Source organism: Mytilus galloprovincialis, chromosome 1 (assembly GCF_965363235.1).
Source record: "Mytilus galloprovincialis chromosome 1, xbMytGall1.hap1.1, whole genome shotgun sequence".
In the NCBI taxonomy this organism is placed as follows: Eukaryota; Metazoa; Mollusca; class Bivalvia; order Mytilida; family Mytilidae; genus Mytilus; species Mytilus galloprovincialis.
Window position 1 is genome coordinate 27,279,270 of NC_134838.1, and position 20,514 is coordinate 27,299,783.

At 31.2% G+C, this 20,514-nt stretch overlaps 1 protein-coding gene across 1 annotated transcript in view; it reads right to left on the reverse strand.

The window, feature by feature from the left end:
- LOC143070875 (putative methyltransferase-like protein 24) overlaps nucleotides 1-20,514 on the reverse strand; it is a 93,592-nt gene that overhangs the window by 64,945 nt on the left and 8,133 nt on the right. Inside the window, exons 4-5 of the mRNA XM_076244988.1 lie at nucleotides 11,187-11,261; nucleotides 7,754-7,859 (exon numbers count right to left, since the gene is read on the reverse strand). Coding sequence (XP_076101103.1) covers nucleotides 7,754-7,855 — 102 coding nt within the window. The 5' untranslated portion in view covers nucleotides 7,856-7,859; nucleotides 11,187-11,261. The remainder of the gene's footprint in view (nucleotides 1-7,753; nucleotides 7,860-11,186; nucleotides 11,262-20,514) is intronic.

Here is a 20,514-nt window from a genome sequence, read left to right on the forward strand (position 1 = left end):
TTTTGTTCAACTTGTCATGCTTTTATTATAATTGAATTTAAAAATTTGTAGGTTTTGCAACCAATATAGTATCCAAATACGGATACTAACAGCAATAATCTTAAATGAAACCGGGTTCTCTATTACATATTTCTACACAATTTTGAAGCCTTCATTTTTTACTGTTATACATCAATTTTAGTGAACACTTGTCGTGTCAATTTGTACCTGGTTTTGGCTGCGTTTCTACTTCTTACAGTAACGTAGATTTTTTTTTCATTGTACCTGTTTCCAAAGTGCTCTTAAATACTGATTGGATTATAGAGATAAATAAAATTTTGATTAAAACTTGTTGTTTTTCACAATTCCATACGATACTTTTATTTTAAAGTAATTAAAACCTTTTTTGATCCCCTACATACATGTAAATTGACGGTGACATTGTTTTCTTTTTCTACATAACGTCAAGTAACGCTAACAAAATATGTGTCAGGGTCATGTGCATAGTTCGAAAAGTGTAACACAAACAAAGTTTTTCTTTATTTTAATAGGCGAGTGATATGAGAGCCAAATTTACATTTTTAATGCACCTACCTAACACACGGCTAAATTATATATCACTAGAAAGCTAAGAATGTGTACTTTCTAAATATCCCAGTCGTCAAAAGAAATTATGGTGCATTTTTTTTTAAATCGAGGTCAAAGGTCATGGGTGCAATTTCAATTCACGGATACTTCCAGTTGTAAAATCAAGTCAAAACAAATGCAAAAACGAAACAATTTTATAGGAATGCTGTATTACTGTTGGGAAAATGTATTTCTATCATAATATTAATTAATTTTGGTTGATTTTAACGGTAACGCATGTTACATAACGTTTTCTCTCGGAGTCTTTGAAAATCAACATTTAAGTCACACAAATGTATCTGTAGTCGCCCTTGCATTATCTAAATCATATAATACCTCAATATCATTTGATTACACGTATTTACAAACATATATATCTGCAAATTTGATATAAATAATCCGAAACAAAATATTTGAAGCAAGGGGCAAATATAACATATGACGTATTTTTAATTGTTTAGAAAAGTCCCATGATGAGCTGTTTATTAAAATTGAGGAAGCGTATGGTTTCCTGTTAGTTTGAAAGCCTGACAACCATAGAGCAGATTTTCTTTTATATATGTTGCAATATGTTGATATATAAAAAAGAAGATGTGGTACGATTGCCAATGAGACAACTATCCACAAAAGACCAAAATGACACAGACATTAACAACTCATACATCACTAAATCAGATATGATAAGAGTACTAACAAACATAACTAAAATGAGTAAAGTGCTACTGGTATATTTATATCAACAAATTGACAATTTTAATATAAAACATCACAAGGAAAATATGATCACTCATTGTACGTCAAAATGTGTTTGATTTTACTTCAGTCGGCCGCCGTGTATCTTCAGATATATAATTAATCAAACAACACTTGACAAAGTAGTTTGTACTCTTTTTAAATATTACACTAGTGATGACGTTCGGCTACTTCAAGGCACTAAGTATTACGTTTTTTTATCTTGTTTCACCGCTTCAAACGGAGGACAAGGCTATCCTAATATTGAACCTTTTATTTGGCTTTCTAATGTTAAAATCCCGTGATCGAAACGTCGGACCAATGGGATGTTGCACCATTTAGGTGTCGGAATATTGCGATATCGGAATATTATAGCTTCATTTTAACTTGTAATCTCGTCATTCTTATCTGTCAACATATCCATACAAAGACAACTTCCTTGGCATGGGCATATATCAGTACAGCAGAGGTTTTGCTCAAAGCGGACACAAGATCTACTATATACAGATTGAATTAAACATTTGGAATAGACATGAGGGATTTGTGAAAGAGACACCAACCCGCTAAAAAGCAGGCAACGGCCAAAAACCACCAATGGGTCGTCAATGCAGCAAGAAACTCCCAAACCCGGAGGCGTTCTTCAGCTGGCCCCTAAACAAAAATGTACTACTTTGAAATGATAATGGACGTCATACTAAGCTTCGAAATATACTCAAGAAGTTAAAATAAAAAATCATAAAGTCAAAACTAAGAAAGACACGATGCTCCTGACTTGGGACAGGCGCAACATTGCGGCGGTGTTAAACATGTTTTTGGAAATCTCAACCCTCCCCCTATACCTATACCAATGCGTGAACAGATCAAATCTTGTAGAAAGTTGGATGACATCATACCGGACCTATGTTGCCTTTTAGCCAACCAAAGTCATACGGAGATCTTTTATTGTTTCTGTAGTTGGGTCGACATTGTCTTGGATAAAATTCTAACCCCCAGAAGAAAAATAATATCATGTAGAATGTATGCCCCATTTTCATTGTTTCTAATCTCCTGATCAGTCAAACTTGTTAATAGTTATCAAAGGTGTGTCCATAAATACGGTGCATTGGTAGTGATAAACCTAAATGTAAAAGAGTAAAAAAAATATTTATAGATAATATACATTCTACTAAAGCCATACATCTAAGAACTTTGTCAATAGGAATATCTTACGCTTTATTAACTGCCGCAGATGTGCCATCATCCAAAAGACAACACAGAAATGTTTTTAAAGCGGGTGGCATAATTTCAATTGAATAATCCAGTGAAATGTTTTTTGATAATGGATATTCATCTGATCGGATTACAACTTTACCCTATATCTGCTTCCGTAAAGTAGGTGCACTAAGTGCTTGCAACCAGTTTCGCAGTCACTGCTCAGATCTTTTAATTTTACAGACCGAATATCACAGTCATTTTAAACGGGTAATTTTCCGTCATTACGGCATAAGACAAAATTATAGAGCTACTGTATACAATATTGGATGTACCTTGGCGCCTTGTTGAAGCTGTATACATGTAACTATAAATTGACCATGGTTTTTTAGTTTTTGTTGAAGCTGATAATATGTTGTGTAGTTTTCTCGGCGGCGATCCTCGGGCAGAAATTAAGCCCGGTTAACTGATCAAGTAATTAAAGTTGTTAACCAGAATACTTCCTTGTGTACAGGCACGTCATCTTTAATCGTCGAAATGTTAGTAAAAGCTGTTTTATGTTAAGAACTAACTGATAGCTCTTTAATTTCTGATTTCATATTTTGTAGCAAATATTTAGCGATGCAAGCTCGATGGTATAAAGATTTAATAGCAAAATTATCATGAGTTATTTTGTAAATCAGATCATTGTAGGAGATATATGTAGTAACACTTAATACAGCTTGAGTTTGCTCCTACGATACCTTATGAAGTTGTGTAACTTGCTTATAGGCTTTATACATTTGCAAAATATACAAACAGACAAATCAGAATGAGTTGTAGATCTACTGTCCTCGTTGATATATGAGAAGATCTACTGGTCGGTAGAATTGGTACATGTAGTACAAAGTCTTTGTACAGACAAAACAGAAGTTGATAGGTTGTGCTTACTTTTGAAATATTTATAGCAACTCTTATGATATTTTGTATTTTCAAATGGGATGTTTTCATTTTTTTCATATTCATCGACCAGTCTTCTGTAAACTTCATCTTTTCGTTTTCCCACTGCGGCAATACAACTGTATCTTCATTTAAGTGTTAACTACATAGTTTTTATGTAGTAAATATATGACAGACTATGCATCTGTGTCAATAAATGGATAATTATTTTGCTTTTTAGCAAAGGAAGGGTTTCATTGTGAACTGGACTGTGAAAATTTGACACGACTCGGAAGATTTTCTACAATTTTCCGATACGATTCCTTATTTAGAAAGGGGTGAATTCTACAGAACTCAAAAACTATGTTTTACTTTGATTTGATCTTTATTTTGGACGATTTTATATCTATTTAAGCTACACTGAAGTTAAAGATAGAAATAGAACCGTTTAAATATGATTTATCGTACTCTAATAGCACTATTAAGTACACGGAAATCGACTAATATATTCAGTAAAAAACGATAACGAAATAGATAAGGGATTCCGGAAATTATAGTGATTTTACCCAACATCATAAAATTACAGAAATTCGTGATTTTAAGAAATGTTGAGATAAAGTCTTGATCTTGAATGAAAAAACGATAACTGATGAGTAATTTGGTGTGATCTAAAACGGATAGATTGCAAAAACATTTAATAAAAATTTAATTGTAGATCCGAAAAGGTCGGGATTATGAAAATTTTCGTACAAAATGTCAAATATTTAGAAGGAATGCAAAAGCATGCGGACTTGCAGTTGTAAATATTGTTTTTCATTATTTTAAGAATCTAATTCACTTAATTATTCTGTCTAAAAGAAGAGATACGACTAATTTCCTTTGCTTGAAAAACATGTCGTAATTATATAATTTTCAACTAATTTCTGAAATAAACGTCAATTTTACAAAAACTGCACCGTACGATTTTGTGACGACCGGGCAAAAATCAAAGTTTAATCATTATTCTTTCATTTAAAAAAAAAATTAGCCGTGTGTTAGGTGGGTGCATTAAAGTCCTTAACTAGACGTCTTTTTCAAATATTACACTCGCCTATTAATGCGTTTGCAACTATTACTACGTCTTAAAAAAAAATCTTTATACTGAAAATTCATATAAGACTAATTAATGATAGCATATGGATGGACATAAGCACAAAAAATAGAAAATTTCTGGTAGAAAACTCATATTATATGAGAAAAGGAAATGAAGGTCAGTTAAAATTATAGTTATATATTAAAGTTAAAAGCCTTGCTTATGTAATTATCTCTTTACTACATGCAAGTAAGCAACAGTAACAAGAGCAAAATCTAGCTTATCAAGTCAAACAAGAAGTAAATTCATAGAGATGTGTTCTAACAAAATTAAATTTATTCAAATGGCAATTTCTTGTAAAATTAAATCATCATTGATCATAAGGTTAAATGCACAAGATTTGTCCAAACAACTTTCATTTCATTACTAAGATTAATATCCAATTATTTAGGCAAACTATGCAATACTTTGTTTATCAATTTGTAAAGCAGCTGAAGCCCCATTTTTCTCTCTCAAAAGTATACTTTCAACATTTAAAAGTGCTACTAGCTGTGCTAGATATCCTAATAATTGAGTTTTATAATAATAATGATTATAAAGTTAAAAATTATGTCATTTTTACTTACAGTATTATTTTTGATAGAAATTTGTGTAAAATTTTTGGTAAACTTATGCTTTTTCTGTAATATTAGGATATTTTCTAGGCAGTACTGTAATGTTTAACTAAAAAAGAAAGGCTTGAGTTAAAAGGCATTTTTTTACTTTGAAGAAACTTATTTTTTGACTCTTGGTCCCACTTTATAGAATATAAAATAATAATGATGAGTATAGTTAAATATTTTCATAATAGTCTTTTTCAGAAAGATTTTTTTATTGGTATAAACTATGTTTTATTGCAGTAAACATAATAAGAAGTGTTTTAAAATAAATTCTACAAGAAGTGAGTCCTTATATAAACCTTTATAAAAATTGCAAAGTAAATTTCATCAGCCAGAGCTAACTAATATATATAAAAAAGCTTAATAATATAAATATCTTCATTTTTACCCATATTTTGTCTTTTAATTTTTAGATTTAATCTATCTCTGAAAAGCAGGGAAGTATTTCTTCTTAATATCATAATAACAATTTTGCAAATCGAATTTAATTAATTTTTCCACTTTTTTTTTGTTGCTTTTTATTCATTTTGCTAGGTTTTAATTTTTGACTTGTGATATCAAGGGAAGGTAACTCCATGCACAAATCGGCAATAAAACCACCGCTTCGTGTCGAAAATAACTTGACGTTTGCGTATCCAATATTCAATTGACTAGATATTCATATCGAGTGTTTGTCTTAATGAGAGGCTTCATTAGATTTAAATTCAGCCCATCATTTTTAGTTTCCTCGAAAATATTTAAATTTGTTGATCAGGAGACTTGACAATTTTCACACAAACTTCTAGTTTGAAGATAAAGTAAAGAATGAAGGACTTTGATTTAATGTGACGAGTTAAAACTATGAATATTTAAGATTAGTTGGATCAATAAGTTTCTACTACGACAGTGGTATTTAGTGGGTAAAAATGAGGTTTGTCTCATCCGTAGTTTTACTGAACTTTCACATTCACGTGACTCTATTGTTGCTGATAGACTTGGGGTCAAATTGACCGCCTTTCCAACTGCTTGAGAGTTTTTAATTTGTACGACGTCATGTTGTGACATGACGTTAGTACACCAAGAGCATTTATGAATTTCACGGATTTTCATTTTATTTCTATTTTATTCATTTTAAGCCCGTGTACAGTATTTCTTTTTGTAATACATCATTAAAGAAATAACGGTTCTGTAATGTATTATTCAATTTCAATTTGAAAAAAAAGAAGTCGACATGTTTGCAAATAGGTCACATATGGAATGACGTGTTAGGTTATTATAAACGGCCTCCGCCATGCACATCTATGCATCTGCGCTCAGTTTAGAAATACCGGGAATTGTAGCACGCCGTTATTCACTTAGCGAAAAAAACACGTCATATCAAAATCTATATTAACCGTAGTTTTGTAGAGCTCTCAATTACTGTAAAACAATTCATCCATAAAAATTAAAAAGAACAGAATTAGAATATCGTTTGCATAGCATTCGGTAACGCATAATAACAAATCTGTTATTAAACAATGGACATCTAAACAATTTTTCAAAAGAGTAAGGTGTCTTAACGTCGATTGCTGTCCTGTGTAATCATATTTGCTATGTGGCTTAGCATTTGAAGGTTGTCAATATCTAAATTTTCGTTGGGCCGGTTATAGGTTACTACAAATGTACGTGATATGGATTTTTATCATATGCGTGTGCCATGCTTTGATCTGTATACTTTCATAAGGTTTTTCTTTGGTCTAACACAATATTTGTATAATTGTTTATCTTACGATATCCTAATTCTATTACAAACATGAAAAAACACACTTACTGATAAGATAGAAGTATAAGGAATAGTAAAACAAAAAGATGCATATACTTAAGAAAGATTGTATAAAATAATTGACACTGGACAGTACGAAGAATACGAACGCATGACATGATGGTGTGAAAATAAAGTTTCCAAATGGAATCGAAAGAAGTGATATTTTATCAATGACTTGTAATTACAAAATACCTAAATGTATTTCGAATTATCAACCTCTAAGAACATGATATTACATGTGCAAAAAAATAACCAAAAAATTATGAATCGACTCGATCGTAAAAAAGATACATATTGACCTGCCCCTTTTATATTATTAGTTCGATATTTAATAAATACTCGTAGCATGGTTTTTCTTGTATTTCCTTGTTTCAATGTCCAAAACATTTCAATGGTTTTGCTTAGAACATATAATCGTGTATCCTCATTAGAGGGGGGGGGGGCAATACCTTTTTGTGTTAACCTGTTTTGGCCCTTTTCAAGGTGTAGTTACCTGTTATCTGAGATCAATTAAAGCTGTTAACTGTTTTCAACCAATTTTGTTAACTGTTATCAGCATTTTTGCATTTTTGGTTAACTGTTTTTGCCAATATCTAGGTGTTGTTAACATGTTAACCGACCCCTGTTGCCCCCTATCATTAGAATACAAAATTTCTTTTTGCTACATCAAGTAAAAGTAGATATTGGATGGCACTGGTCCGTGTACTTCAAAATTCCTTATATATAAGAGAATTAGATATTACAATTGACCTGTTTACTATCCAAACGTAAAGTATCAATTAATTACTATACCGATCCGTGTTTCACTGCATCACTCCATGTATCAAGTTTAATAGTCTGACCTCCAGTATTATTTTTGATCTTTTGTGATGTAAATATTTCTTTTCCATTCATTGTACTTAAAAAAAAATTATAATCACGGTTAAATGTGTGTGTTTTGATACGTCTCGTCCTTTTTCTAAAAAAGTTAATCAGAAGGTACCAAGACCTTGTTGATAAATATTGCGTATCAACTTCACAAATAATACATGATGGTCTTGATGTATAAATTCTGCGTACTGATGTTGTTTATCATCTTAACAACGTGTTATATTTTTCTTTCATGTGTCTGTGTTCTATAATTAATATTACTTTTACTGTTGGATTGTTTTCTTTGATATACATTTAACGTGGCACGGTACTTATACATCCCATCAATGTGTTTGTATTATCTTTCATTTGTGCTGGTGTGTTTTGTAAATGCGACTTTTTGTGGTTCTTTGGTTTTTATAACGTGACTCTTTTGGGAATTTTGGGTTCTCAATGCTCTTCAACTTTGTATTTGTTTGGCTTTTTAACTATTTTGATCTGAGCGTCACTGATGAGTCTTATGTAGACGAAACGCGCGTCTGGCGTGTAAAATCATAATCCTGGTACTTTTGATAACTATTTACACCACTGGGTCGATGCCACTGCTGGTGGACGTTTCGTCCCCGAGGGTATCACCAGCCCAGTAGTCAGCACTTCGGTGTTGACATGAATATCAATTATATGGTCATTTTTATAAATTTTCTGTTTACAAAACTTTTGAATTTTTCGAAAAACTAAGGATTTTCTTACCCCAGGAGTAGATTACTTTAGCCGTATTTGGCACAACTTTGAGGAATTTTGGGTCCTCAATGCTCTTCAACTTTGTATTTGTTTGGCTTTTTAACTATTTTGATCTGAGCGTCACTGATGAGTCTTATGTAGACTAAACGCGCGTCTGGCGTATAAAATTATAATCCTGGTACTTTTGATAACTATCTGTACTTTAAAAGATCCTGTCAATATGTTATTGCTCTATAATATATCATTATGTTATGTTTCTATTATAAATTAGAAAAAAAACGTTAAACCACAAACATCAAAATTATTTAATCACGCAGTGGAATGAACCATTCTATAGAACTTATGGACTATTCTAAATCTCGGACTATTTTTTACATTATTTCTTACATACTTTTGATGTTTTAACCCTGTATGCTTACATTGCCCACGTGAAAATTTAAAATTGTTTGTATAAACATTAAACGACAAAAATATGTGACGTATAAATTTTCTGACATCAGACACTGCAAGAGTGTGTTTTTTATTTGATAGATGCTTTTGTTTTTTGTTAAATTGTTTCTTTTAAAATTGTAACACGATGATGACTGCTGTATCCATATTTTAACTATTTTATTTGTTATGTCTTTTTAGTTCACGCATCATTGTAAATATAACGGAATTTGATGACACTGTTAACAAAGTGAGAGGTTTAGCGCTATAAAACAGGTTTAATAAAACATTTTCTATATTTAAAAATGCCTGTACCAAATCAGTAACATAACAGTTGTTGTCATTCGTTTTTGATGTGTTTTGTCATTTGATTTTGCCATGATTAGGGACTTTCCGATTTGATTTTCCTATGAGTTCAGTATTTTCATGATTTTGATGTATCATCGGTCGTAAATTTGTATTTGTACACTATTTATATACAAAATGCATAACGTTTAATACAATAGAGTAATATACAAATAGGACATCAAATGTCAGGATAATTGGTCGTGAAGAGAAAATATGTGTTTTTGCCTCATAAAAACTTTTGTTATTGGAAACGATAGAGTCAAATACATTTTCACATAACTGCCTTTACGCTTTTTATTTTTCTCATTGTTGAAGGCATACATTTTAACTATAATTGAATGCATCCAATTCGTTTGAACGTTGGTTGATATTTGTCTTTTTAGCCATCATTCTTAAATTTCTTTATTTTGATATATCATATTGTTTCATTTTCAAATGATCGACCAAACACGTGCTTTTAAAATAACTCATACACCGTCTACTGTAAATTCAGAAATTAATGCGAAGTTTTTAATTTTTGCGAAAAATGCGTCAGAATTTTAAACGCAATAACTTAAACTCTCATTTTGAAATATTTTATATGAATTTTACAGAATTTGTTTCAAAATCGTAAAAATTAAAATTGCATTTAAGTCTAAAATAACAAAATCGCAATAATAAATGCACGCAATCATTTCTGAAATTACTCTATATGATTTTCGAAACACCCCATAGTATATTGAACGACAATCAACTTAAAATGTGTATCATTTTGAAATATTGCAGTAAGTTCTTTGAAACTTGATTTTCTGTCCTGGTAGATCATTGTCTGCAGCTGAGAATGGTATATATCTATACTATTAAACTGAAAGACCTCATTTTGTCTGTCGTTTCTCTTCCTATACAATAAATTAATCATCATGCATCTATGTCCATTGGGTACTATGCATAATCGCATTTGTAATTTATTCTGATGATTGAGTTATTTTGGGATAAAAACGAAAAGAAAAGGCGTCCGGATATTGTTTCCGTCATCAGACCAACTTTTAGTCTTAGATTAGACTTCTGGTTTTAAACTTGCACATGATTTCCATAACTACTCGCAGAGAAGACAATTATTTTCGCGTTTATCTACATACATGTAAAAAAAATAATTGTTGAAAGTGAAAGTAATGAGTTGTCCAAAATGAAACTAGGGTAGAAATTAGCATTTGTCATTTATACAAGATTAAAATCCTACCATTGTCATGTTAATAGGGCTCTCAAAAGAAAAATCACCGATGAATTGTCTTACAAGTACATTTTATTAGAATAATAGTGGTATATAAGCAGTTAGTTACATTAATTTCATGTTTGAATCAGTGCATTTTTTTAAATTTAATTTGATTTTTACCAAAAAATGCGTTGTAGCAAAGGGGATAAGTGATTGTTGTTTGAGGCTTAAAACGCGAAAATAATGGAATTTACAGAAAGGAAACAAATCGCTGACTTTAGAAAAATGGGAGAGGGATTTTGATAATTTTTCTGAAATTCTCCAGACATCCCACATTTTGCGAGCTGTAAATGCCCGCGATTTCGCTAATGTGTCATAGTGTTTATGATATGCCGTTTGTAAACATGTTGCTTCTTTTTATATATTGAGTCTTTAAAGTAATTGAATTTCATATTTCGTACCATCGTTAACGGACGCTACGAGATAAAATAGATACACTGAACAATTTTTTATATAGTTATTAGTTGATATATCCTGTTGATACTTAAGTCAGACATTTTGTTACAGGACTTAATGTTGGTAAATATTAATCTAACAAAAACCTACAATATTTCAGGGGTTGAACGAATAATGGGAAAAAACTAATTGTGTATCAAATTATAATACCTTGGTTTCTGTCTGTGGACATCGATCTTATAAGTCAGGTCTACACTTTGGACATTTTCATAGTCATCTACTGTACTACAAAAAAGAAAAAAAAAACTTTTCTTAATTGCATTGCTTTTAATAAATAATATATGAAAAGAATATTTTACACGATTTTTAGTTTCTTTGCAAAACGTTGCATTTCTCTGATAATGCAAAGAGAAAATGCAAACAGTTGTGTTCATGTTTTTTTAATGTAACCGTTATAAGGTGTATATGTCATATAATTGGTGATTCAAGGAGCATTTATTTCTAACAGTAATTCATCAGCACTGATTTTCGAACTCGTCAATGACATTGCTGCTTTAACCTACGCAATAGGTTTTAGAAAAATCTGGAAAGTACAAATAAGAGCGTTGACGATGCCATTTTTCATAAATTAATTTTTAGAATCACAACCATAATCATGAGTTAATGGAATAATTATAGGAATCTTGTAAACAAAATTTAAAAAAAAAACTATTTTTTTCTGAGTGATCAAAGATCAGTTCCTTCGATAGTGTAGACAGTAGATCGACAAAATGGGTTGATTTTATTTACCAACTTTGTAAAAACATGAGCAAGCAACACGATGGATGCCACATGTGGTATAAAGGGGGTATAGACCAGGGCCGTAACTACCTATGAGGCAGGCGAGGCAACTGCCTCCCCTATATTTTCTACACCAATTTTTTTTTTTTTTTTTTTTTAAGTAATAAAATAAAATATTGACAATATGTAAACTAAGAACTTGAATTTTTATTATAAACAACACACGTTTACAGTTTCAACAGTGTTATCATGATACGTGATATATCTGTCATTCCCCGGATTTTTGATCGAAAGTGAACCATTTCGGTATTTGTTGTAGTTTTTTTTTCGAGTGGCCATCCATCTGTTATTCATTAGTTTTTTTTACCTATGTCGTACGAGAACGCATATAAAACTTTGCTTTCGACAATTTTAAATAAAACTTAACTAATCACATTTATTTAGGGGCTCAATTAAGCAGAGGAAGTTCCCTTTGTATTGTAAATCTTTTATGATATCGGAACTTCGTTACTCGGACCATGGAAGTAATATTTAGATATATTACTTCCATGCTCGGACTGAATCGGTTTTTAACGTGTCTAGTCAGACAGTACGTCTCCCGATCGTACGAGAACATTATGGTCAATGCCTTAGTAGTTAAACACTCCCATTCGTTGTAGTTCTATTCATGTCTGTTCAGCTTTCAATAATATTGAAATTCAAGGTCCTCGATAAAAAAAAAATTCTTGCGTTCTATATTATCTTGCTTTATATGTTGTTTTTTTTACTTATTGGTTTGATTTATCTAACAAAATTATCTTTAAATACAGATAATAATTGTTTGCAAAACAAATTGCTTCCAGGTTCAAGCATTACTGATGAGTCTTAAAGTAAGGAAATCGAAGGAAAACGGTTAATTTTTGTTAGCCATTTTATTATTTTGAGAGAAAAAAAAATCAGCGGTCACAATATATTTAATGTTTATAATTATAGTTCAAAGTACGGCCTTCATGACGGAGCCTTGGCTCACCCGAACAGCAAACTCAGTTTGTTTTTGCATGAAAACTGCTTCTAGGTTCAAGCAATACTGATGAGTCTTAATCGAAGGAAAACAGGTTATTTTTAGCCATTTAAGTGAGGGAAAAAAATCGGCGGCGGCCCCAAACCCCTGCCTCCCATGAATTAGAACCCTAGTTACGGCCCTGTAGACTGTGGTGAAAAAGACGAAACGTGTTGTGGATAGTTGATATTTGACGTAGTAGCCGTAGATGTTTATTGACTAGAACTATGCATGTCGGTGATTATAAAATGATTGCCTTTACTAGTACTAGAAATGAATTGTGTTCACTATTATTTAAATGTACTTGGTCTTTTACTTGTAAACAAAATCTGTTATCACTATTACTTCGTTGATCCGGCGATGAAGAATCACTAAAAAACTTTTGAGCTTTCTTGAACGTTTTTTTTTTCCAGCGTGGCATCACTGATAACCATTCATAAAATCAAAAAATCACTATAACCTTCAGCCTCAAATAACACTGCCATATCTGTTGGTAATACGAAGACGAAGAATTGTTTTCAATTTATTTTAGTGTAAACAAGGTTTGATTGTGAAAATAATAAAATATACCTTACAAATATTAGATTTTGTTGTTGTTGTTTTTTTTTTTTGGGGGGGGGGGGAGGGGGAGGGGCGGGATGAACAAACGACAATCCCTAAAATATTCCATACATGTTAATGGTTGATTGGTAAATGTTAAGTTTGTGTTTTGCTCTGTTTTGCAATAACTACAAACAATAGAACAATTGTGTTCAGTACTTTTAGTAATACTAATGAAAAAAATGTCTCTCTGACAGGGTATATTATACATTGACCTCATTGCATGAATATCTTAAATGTTAAAGTTGTGTGAAACTTGCACATGGTGTAATACAGCCTTCATCTTTAAGAATTTCAACATAACACTAATGGTTAGTAAAGCATTCTTTTTCATTCTAGGTTAGTAATTAATCAATGTTTGTGTTTGATATTTTTCTAGAATATGACGTAACTTATTACGTTTGAATATTAATTTCCTTAACACTATTATGTAATTATTTCAATTTGTATACATTCGCCACCTAATTTGTTCAGCCATATTGAATCTCGATGTAACGTCATGAAAAAAAAAATAACTCTAATATCATCGATCTCCTATGTTGGAGGTGAGGAACGCCTACGAAAAACAAGAAAAAATAACTCTGTTAGGAAAACACGTGTTGGTGTGTTTACTTATTTATCTAGTTTTTTAAAGCCTTTACAACATAAAATTCCTGCGAAATATTTAAATTGCTTGAAAGAATTATTATACTAGTTAATAAAATAAACGATACACGACTTTGGATATATTTTTTCAAAAAGTATAAATATACATGTAAAACAAAATAAGATAGACTATTTTAAAAAAAAGCTTTCATTTGCAATATAGGCTTATATCATACTACAAATCAAAACCTGTCGGAAAGTCAATAAATTCCTTGTCAAAATTTGGTACAATTATTGCTGAAAGTTTGATAAAAAATCTACACACAATTTCCAAAGCACTAAATAAATATTCAACAGTTAATCAAGTTATGTGCATGTAGTAAATAATAGGTCGAAATATTTTTTTTACTATTTTTTGTAAATCTCAAAAAATGCACAAACAAAATGGTTTACGTCATAAATCAATGTTTTAGATCACACTGTGAATTTGGAACCTTTACGATTAGTTTTAAGATTGTTACCCTTTATTAAATTTCTCTTTACACATACTGTCTATGGTGAATCAATTGATAACGTATACATTGTTCCACTACTGAATTGTCTATTCTTCTCACCAGTACACTTGATACAATTAAAAACCTGATAATAAATTGTTCAAATAAGGCTTTCGAAAATAGTGGAATTAATTACCTTTGGAGTGTCAGAACTCGTTGGAAGTACTTGATAAATTGCATGTATATATTGGTGATTTTGTATCTTGTCAAAGTTGTGATTTTTCTACCCTATATACCACATAACCTCACATTCTCATTAAGAAATAAATCACACACCTAAATAAATGGGCATTTAAAAAGTCAGAATGTGAATATATAAGTTCAAACTCTTTCAGGTCATTTTTAAGTAGCAATAAACAAAAACAAAAACTATGTCAATTGGACATGCTTTGATACTATATATACCCTTGCATTTTTACTAGATAACTTTTTTGTTTGCTTTGGAGATTCCGTATATCGTCAGGTTATCGGAATTTTAATGGGGACTAACTGTGCACTACTTATTGCGGACCTCTATTTGTATTGCTATGAGTTATAATGTATGACAAAAATCAGCAAATACCCATCAAAACAACATCTGATACACTAATGTAATAATACTTTTAGATATTTGGATGATATTTTGGCTCTCAATAATGACGACTTCAGTATGTATACTAAAGAAATTTATCATGTTGAACTTACTTTAAATAAAACTTATACTAACAATGACCACTGCCCGTTCCTCGATCTTGAAATCTATATCATTAACGGAAAGCTTAATACTGAAATAAATGATAAAAGAGATGATTTTTCGTTTCATATCGTTAGTTATTCATTTTGAGATGATGATGTTCCCTTGTCACCATCTTACGGTTTTTATATATCTCAACTTGTACGATTCGATCGTGTTTGTAACAGTGATTTATATTTTTACGAGAGACATTTATGTATTACTGAAAATTATTACACAAGGGTTTTCGATATCACAAACTAGTCAAAACATTTACTAAATTTTATCATCGGTATAAGGACATCATTCGTAAATATAGCTCAATATGCAGACTTCTTATACTTTCAGGTATTTCACATCCAACTTTTAATGGAAATATTCTTTAAAAGCAAAAAAAAAATTCAATATTCACCTCAGAAGCAAACAAAACCTTTAAATATACTTATTAAGAAGGGATATAGTTGTCAGGTCATTAAAGATCGCATATGTCGGAGTTATTATTGATTCACTTATAGGGTCTTTGCATCGGAAGTAAACACATTTATCGAAAAACCAGTTGTTGGCATAAAACGGGTTATGTTCTTCCCATATATGTTATATCCAATTGATATTTTATCGTGTGGTTTTCTATGTTGTGATGTTATGTTATTATTTCGGAAAAAGGGAGAAGATTTGGTACCATTAAAACGTTTAATCCCGCTGCGAATGTTTGCACCTGTCCTAAGAGAGCAATCTGATGTACAGTAGTTGTCTTTTGTTTTTTTTTAATGTGTACGTGTTTCTCGTTTCTCGTTTTTTAAATAGATTAGACCGTTGGTTTTCCCGTTTGAATGGTTTTATACTAGTAATTTTTGGGCCCTTTATAGCTTTTTGTTCGGTGTGAGCCAAGGCTCCGTGTTGAAGGCCGTACATTGACCTATAATGGTTTACTTTTATAAATCATTATTTGGATGGAGAGTTGTCTCATTGGTACTCACACCACATCTTCCTGTATCTATATGATGGCATGATACTAAACCCCTAACGGGAAGGATTGTGCCAGATATTCATATGGTGAAGACATAATTTTTCTATCAGTGTAATTGAAGCCTGGAGCTGGCATGTCAATTAACTGCTAGTAGCCTGTTGCTATTTATGTTTTATAGTCATTTTGTTTATTTTCTTGCGTGAATTTTTTCGCTGCATTGAAGACCTGTTGGTGACCTTCTGCCGTTGTCTGTTCTATGGTCGGGTTGTTGATTTTTTGACACTTTCCCCATTTCCATTCTCAATTTTATTTTAACGATTTCTTGTGTGGCCGAACTTTGCTTTACAAAAAAACGGAGAAACTGTGTGATTTAAAAAAAATAATTGATGGGAAACATTATCTTTACCTTAAAAGAGAGGTTGACATCATTAGTTAGAACTTCTGTTTTAAAATTGTGGTATTATGTAAATTTTGTCCAAAAATTTGAATTTTGACAAATAACGTCAAGAAAGGAAATATTTATTTTAGTAAACTAATTTATATTTGCGTGGTTCTTATCACCTTCAATATAAGTCGTATAAACGGAAACCTTCATCTTTTATTCGAATAAAAGTCGTGTATCGTTTCTTTTGTTGACTAGTATATTTCCGTTAGTATTTAACTATAATTAAACGTTGTTTCATTCAAAAAGTCATACAAATGAATTAAAAAACAACGTAAACAAACAAACACGTGTTTTCCTATAAGCTAGAATACGTGTTGCTCAATTATATACTTGTTATTAATCTGCTGACATCGGGCAAGAGGCTTTATATTTAAGTTTTGATCAAATATTTTATATGATTCCATCAAAAAATAACAGTTCTCTTAGTGTCCGCCAAGAACCAGGAATTGAAGCTAAAACCTTTCCATTACACATCTGGTAAATATCCTTGTGTTAAATGATGAAAAACTGACCATTGGAAGGTACTTTAATCTTGATGAAAGTTGAAAATATATTTGAAAGAGATTCTTCCTTCCTACATATATTTTATTCAATATGTATCAGAGCTCAATAGTGTGATTTCAAATGTACAGATATCTCCCAGAAAACAATGTCCTCTTTCAAAAATAAGAAAATAAAGTTACAAGAAAAATGATGTGCAACAAAGACACCTTAAAAATGCAGCTATAGAATATTTCAAAGAACGCATTATTGACAAAAAAAAAGATATAGTTGAAACAATAAGACAGTAAGTACCCAAAATTCATTATTTTTTTTTCTTTTGATTTCAGATGGTTAGAAAATGTGAACACAAAATTGAAACAGCAAGGCGACATGGACAATAGTATACATATGACATGGAATGTTCAATCTAAAGTTCTTTGACGGCATCATGTTACAGCAGCAAACATGTTTGATCAGCAATTCCATACATTTCTGATGATTGTTATCCTGTCAGAAGCTTTCTGTGGGATTTCATCTTGTCAGAAGCTGAACCAATAGGAAAATTTAACGACTATTTCTATCCAGTTGATTTCAACAAAAAGGTTCTCTCAACACTCAAAGTTTATTTTAGGTAGAAAATGCTTCAAAATTTGAAGAGGATGTTAATGAAGAAAGTATCACGTTTATTAACAAATACATTACATGTGAGATACCGCATCAAAATAAAGACAAACAATTGCATAACAATGATATAGCAGTACATCAACGTAGCCAAAAATTTTCAAGAGGGATTGCAATAACAGCAAAGCAGTTAATTGATTTGGCTTAAAACAGATAACAAGAAATTGAAAACGGACAATAAAAGATAACAGTAAATGAGATATTGAAATCAGTCCGATCCAGGACTAATCCAGTTAATCTTATAATATTACCGGTTGTATCGATCTATACCTAGACCTTGACAGAGACATATTATATATATATTAAAATATAATCTTCATTAGGTATCCTGGCCATATCATTATGTATTAATAATTGAATAGTTTTGAATTTAATATGTACGCATGTACATACAAGGACCATATGCATTATTCCCATATATTATAATAAATAAAATTCAAATTTGAACAATTCTTAATATCAAGAAAAAGGAAAACATATGGCTAGAGATACCTGATGAGAACAGGCCTAGGTCCACACAACCTTAACCGAAACACCTGTTATATATATGGTGTACAAGTTTATCATTTCGTATTTATTATAATTTGTATTTTGACTTTGTACGAATTATAATGTGTACGTAAAGAGTATATGAAAATTGCAATGTGTACCAATTTCGACTTAAATTCCCTTAAAACGTAATTGTATAATAATTTATAACATGGATGTCGAATGTTTCTGAACGAAGTTACTAGTTTCTGTTTTTGTTAAAAAAAATATATCAAACGCACAGGCATTTGATAGATCACTTTTGTGATTTTTATATTTAATTTTCTAAGAAAATGAAGCCAGTGACAAATAATAATTTGATTTTATAGGATGATTTTTCCTGAAGAGCAATATCAAATGTATAGTATGGATTTTGTTTAAAAAAGAATGATGCACACTATTAAATTTGTATTCAATTAACCCATGATAAACCTTCAAATACCCTCAGATCTGTATTTAGTGTCTTTTTGTTGAGCTATGCAAGAACCCGACCACGTCCTTTCTGTGTAGTATTTCTATGTGTATCCATCTGCTGAGTTAATCCTTTTTCAACTGATTTTATAGTTTGTTATTATATTGAACTGTTATACCACTGTCCCGGGTTAGCGGGAGGGTTGAGATCCCACTAACATGTTAAACCCCGTCACATTCTTTATGTATGTGCCTGTTCCAAGACAGGAGCCTGTAATGCAGTGGTTGTCGTGTGTTCATTTGTTACATATTTGTTTTTCGTTCTTTTTTTTTACAGAAATTAGGCGGTTAGTTTTCTCGTTTGAATTGTTTAACATTTGTCATTTCTTAGCCTTTTATAGCTGACTGTTCTGTATGAGCTTTGATCATTGTTGAAGGCCGTATAGTGCCCTATAGTTGTTAATTTCTGTTATTAAATTAAAAAGGATTAAAAGACTTCTAAGTTTATGGACCCGACAGACGTTTCTCATATACTCTACACATGCAGAGGTTGATAACTTCAACTAGGAAATGATATTGTAGCTATGTTCATGATTAAAACTAATTGAAGCACACTACTTAAAAAAATACAAAATTTCAGGAAAATATTTAAGCTTTGAGCTGCGGGAGCAAGAGTATGGCTTACCAAGAATTAGGACACATCAGACGGTTTGGTAAATAGAGTAATGGGAACAAAAGTATCAATCAAGGACTACTCGCCTAACTGTCCCCAAACTATAATATATGTTCACTTTGAAATTGAAAGAAGTTGAAAAAATGCTAAGGTACAAAAGATTATCAGTGGAAAATGTTGTGTTGAATTGAAACCTTTAAGTTAAGACATTCCGTTATGCAATTGTGTACAAAAACAGGTTCCATTGAAGTTAGATTGGGCATACACTATTTACAAAGTTCAAGGATTAACAATTCAATGATGTGTTGTTGATCTAAATAAATATTTCATGTATCGTCAAGCATATTTCACGCTTAGCAGAGTTACCTCTAAACTGACAATTACATTGAAAGTATAGAAGCTGACAAAAATGACAAAAAAATCTTCTGACCCACATATTGTAAGAGTTGTTTCAGAAATGACAAGATTTTTGCCTGAAATTGTTGATGAAATTGAGTAACACACAAGATTATTATAGATAGTAAATCACAATATTCAAGGTTTACAGACTCATGCAGACGATATGAAACACAATCCAAACATGAGAAGTTCTAATCATATTTGTCTTACTGGAAAAAAAGGGGTGAACTATACCAAAGGGGCAGCCAACCTGGTTCATGATTTCATTTTTTTCTGTAAAGGGAATGCAGCATGGAGGTGTACGTGTGTTGTACAAGCTTTCAACATAAACTGACATATGAGACTTGACATCAATTCTAGAATATATAGTTTTCAAGAAAACAAGTAAACAAGTGAAAATATTATGGGAGCTACTGTATACAGAACTCAGAAGTATTATCTAGAAAAAAAATGAAAAACATGGAGATCTTAGACAGTAAGTTGAAAGAATTGTTAAAAAAAAAGTTGTAATTTGTGATTTTAATCAAGTATTGTAAAAGGTAGTTGTACATAACTCAAGTTCATGTCATCAAAGGCTTCAGACAGCTTGTTAGTATTCCAACAACAGAAGGTGTGGAACTCTTGAATATTTTGTATGTAAAAGGATGTTAAAGTGACGGAGTGTTTTAGAATAAAGCATAT